Source organism: Galeopterus variegatus, unplaced genomic scaffold (genome assembly GCF_000696425.1).
Source record: "Galeopterus variegatus unplaced genomic scaffold, G_variegatus-3.0.2 Scaffold2285, whole genome shotgun sequence".
NCBI classification, from domain to species: Eukaryota; Metazoa; Chordata; class Mammalia; order Dermoptera; family Cynocephalidae; genus Galeopterus; species Galeopterus variegatus.
The window spans coordinates 176,144-180,246 of NW_007728396.1; the positions used below are offsets into that span (position 1 = coordinate 176,144).

The window sequence follows — 4,103 nt, forward strand, 5'->3', positions numbered from 1 at the left end:
TTCTAAATTGTGCCCAGATTCCCCCTGGAGTGTGTAAAAAACAAGACAAAGAATGGCAAAATGATGTTTCTTTCGTTTATTTATGCATCCATTCATCATTTATTGTTTCCCCCCCAAACAAGTGCCTTTATTATTTAAGGTTTCTAAATTGTGCCCAGATTCCCCCTGGAGTGTGTAAAAAACAAAAGACAAAGAATGGCAAAATGATGTTTCTTTCGTTTATTTATGCATCCATTCATCATTTATTTATTGAGAACCTGCTATCCTCCCGTCACATCCCAGGGCCCAGAGATTCAATGGTGAGCACAGCAGGCATGTCCCTGTCCTTGTGAGACTCTGTGTAGTGCAGGAAATGAAGTCTGAACAAATAATGATTCAAACAAGTGTATAATTATAGACTGGGATAAGACAACAAGCATGGTTTTATGTGCAGGCCTTTGGTAGACCTGGCCCAAGGGTACAGGATTGGGTGGGGGGTGAGGAGGGTGGTTAGAGAAGGCTTCTCTAGGTGATCCTGGGCTGGTGCCTGAGTAGATGGTAAAGAGAGACCACACATATTTCAGGCAGAGGGGAGAACAGGTTCTGTGGCAATGACTGAACCCTCTGCAGGGCCACAAAACGCTTCCTGCAAGGTGCTGCCCACTCTCCTGGCTGCTCAAGGCTGGATGTAAAAGCTGCTCCTATCTGCTGCTTTTTCAGATTGTCTGGGAAACGAAGAATTGGGAGCACAACTTAAAATGACCAGGAGGAGGATATACTGGGTCCCCAACTCTTCTGGTGGCCTTGTGAACCTCGGCTTTGACATAGGCGATGACATGGTTTCAGGACTTAGCTATGTAAGTAGATCTTCTTAGCATTGAAACATCAGGAAACTGAGTTGACAAGTTATTCTCAATGGTAATAAATTAGGTAAAAAAATTTTGCCGCATATTTATTTACTCTTGATTTTTTCAAATGGACCCCAGGCTTCCATAGTTATATGAGTCATAGTCCTTGGTCATGACACACATTTATGGTTCAAGTATATCTCTATCTATCTGTCTATCTCATCTCTATATCTATCATCTATTAACCATTTATCTAGCTATTTACTTATAATAATATAGAAAGCACCTGTAAACCCATCACCAACATACCAGCTTGCACCTTGGCAATCACATCCAGCTATCAGACTTCCCCTCCGTTTCATTCCGTAATTCTCCCTACCTGAATTAACCACTGTCCTGAATCTTTTTCCATCAATCCCTTGCTGTGCTTTTGAAATAATATTATTTATTCTGTTTGAAGTCTTAAAAATTACCTATCTTTTTGGCTTAATTGTCAAAAGGATTATATAGTATTTTGAGGTTTACTTTTTTACTGACTGATTTTTTTTTTAGTAGATTTACCTTTAGAGGGTGACTTGGTCTCACATTCTATGGGTAACTAACTATAGTACTCTTTGTTCCTGTCTACATTGTTTATTGACAGATTAAAAACCCAAGGAGGTGGAATGACCTGAGCAGAGTCACCAGTGAATGCAGGGCAGAGCCAGGACTGGGACTTGCTTGTCCTGACTCTTGGTCCGGTGCTCATTTCCTGCCTGACAGCCTTTCTTTAGGAGGCTAGATGTGGAAAGATCCATCTCTCCTTGGGCAGGTGGTCCAACTTTCCCTCAGGACAGTATTTACGAGATATGAAATTGATGCCCTTTTGGTTTTTCTTTCCCAAGAGAACTTATGCTGTCCCAGATGGCTCCTGGAACCAGCAGAAGCCTGAGGCACCGGGAAGCATAGATGTTCCCCGCTGGGAGAAGTACAATGCTGCCTGGAAAACCATGATTCCTATTCGTCCCAAGCCAAGGTGAGTTCTGAGTGGGAGGAGGGCACAGTACCCACTAGGGCAATGACCCTCAACCCTTAGTGCCCAGACCTCTCCCAAAGATTGTTACATAACTATGTCTCTACACAGTCATGTCACCCACCACAGCCAAATACCTCCAGAGCAGCCTGAGGCACATTAGGGAGGCACAGTCATCACATTCATTCATTCATTCATCAAAGATCATAGAGCCATGTGCCAGGCACCGTGCTAGACCACAGGGGAAGAGCATTGAGCAAAACAGCCATGATCTTTGCCATCCTGGACCTTGTAGAGGGGAGGAAGACAATAAGCAACTAAACTCGTAAATAAATGTGGTTACAAGCTGAGTGAGGAAGGAGTTACAAAGAAATATGAGGGTGTTGAGGGACAATAGGACAATGACAACTTGATAAGTTTGGAGTGACTTAAGCTGAGACCTGGAGGATGAACAAGAACTTATGAGGCAAGAGTAGGGGAAGAATGATCGGGGCTGGGGGTACAGCTTGTTCAAAGGCCTTACCTTGAGGTGGAAAGAATACAACGTGATGTGTCCAGGAGCTGAGCAGGAGGCCAGTGTTGCTGGAGAGTCACGTGTGATGTTGGGTGTGGCGAGAGGTGAGGCTGTAGAGGCAGGCAACAGCTTGTTCAAAGGCCTTACCTTGAGGTGGAAAGAATACAACGTGATGTGTCCAGGAGCTGAGCAGGAGGCCGGTGTTGCTGGAGAGTCACGTGTGATGTTGGGTGTGGCGAGAGGTGAGGCTGTAGAGGCAGGCAGGTGCCAGAGGATCACACACGTCCTCACAGGCCACATTAAGGATGTTAGTCTTCATTCCAAGAGTAATAGGAAGCCATGGAAAGGCTCCCCATTATTCTATTTTAGTGAAAGCCTTATGGTGTTAGCCTTCAATTTAAGAATTAAAGAAATTCAACGTGTCCATCTCCAATACATCATAGTTTAATGTAACCATCCCCAAATTGGTTTCTGACTAATACAGCCCTGCTTGGGGGGCCTTCCACGGTATTGCACTCCCCTAAGCAAGCACACATTCATTTATTCATCATTTATCGACAGGACTTTAACACTCTTCTAGTCTGGTTCCTAAGCATTTCACCATCAAGTCCATTTTGTATTTACAATTCCCTCATCTGTCCAACTGTTTTCTAAGATTTTATCTATCAACAAACTGCATTTGTTTTCCCATTTTTTAAATCTGAATTTCTATCAATACTAGCTGCATTGTTACCATACCGAATTGATGTTATCTCTGCCAAGAACAAAGAACCCTGGTACTTTAGTTCACCTAGGCAACCTTATTTTAAATAAACGTGTTGTTTCTGTCGGGCCTTTGGGATATTGGCACTAGCTCATGATTCTTGCTGTGTCTTTGGTGTCACAGATGACCCAACGTATCTGGTGCATTCTTTGACCCTCCCTTTGCTTCCTCCTGTCTCCAACATCTCTGGCAAGGGCATGGCCATCCTGGTCCAGATATACATCCCTACTGGGCTATGAGCATATAAAGGGCCAGAGAGTGGTGAAAAGAGGCCACAGCCCACTCCCAGTCCAAAAACAATCTCATGAGTTTGTCATTTTCATCTTCTCATGTTTCTCCCTAAATCTTTGTTTGAATTGAATTTCTTTCATATGGAAACAAATAACATTAAAGGCAATTTTAGAAAAAGAAAGAAAAATTACACATAATCCCAACACCCTAATCCAATATTTTTTTCAGTAATTGTGAATCATTCTTAAAGATAAGACCAATCATTTTTTATTTATTTACTTTTAATTTCATTTTATTGTTTTTGTAAAAGTTACATAGAAAAACTGAAAAACAATGAGGCTCTCTTTTCCTGTTCCTTTGTCAATTCTATTCCTTTTTTTTTTTTTTTCCTTTTTATCTTTTTTCGTGACCGGTAACAGGATCGCAACCCTCGGTGTCATGCCCGTACCACGACCGGCAACGGAATCGCAACCCTTGGTGTTGCGCCCGCACCGCGCTCAACCAGTGAGCGGACTGGTCTCTATATGGGATCCGAACCCTTCCTAGGCGGGAGTGCCGCAGCGCTCCCAAGCGCCGCACTCTACTGAGTGCGCCACCGGGCCGGCCCGTCAATTCTATTCCTTCTTCAAAGTCAACCACTATTAACTACTTGATACAAATGTACATATTGTTTTGTCTGCCTTCCTTCCTTTCTTCCTTTTTATATGTAAGTAAAAAAAATTCTGAATTTTTGGATCCGCAAGTGACTTTTTTTCC

General features: G+C 42.9%; 1 protein-coding gene across 2 annotated transcripts in view; it reads left to right on the plus strand.

Annotated features, from left to right (window-relative positions):
• Nucleotides 1-737: 737 nt before the first annotated feature.
• ABCC11 (ATP-binding cassette, sub-family C (CFTR/MRP), member 11) overlaps nt 738-4,103 on the plus strand; it is a 70,280-nt gene continuing 66,914 nt past the window's right edge. For both annotated transcript variants that reach the window (XM_008581160.1, XM_008581162.1), the window contains exons 1-2: nt 738-836; nt 1,712-1,842. In XM_008581160.1, the coding sequence (XP_008579382.1) occupies nt 738-836; nt 1,712-1,842 (230 nt within the window). The remainder of the gene's footprint in view (nt 837-1,711; nt 1,843-4,103) is intronic.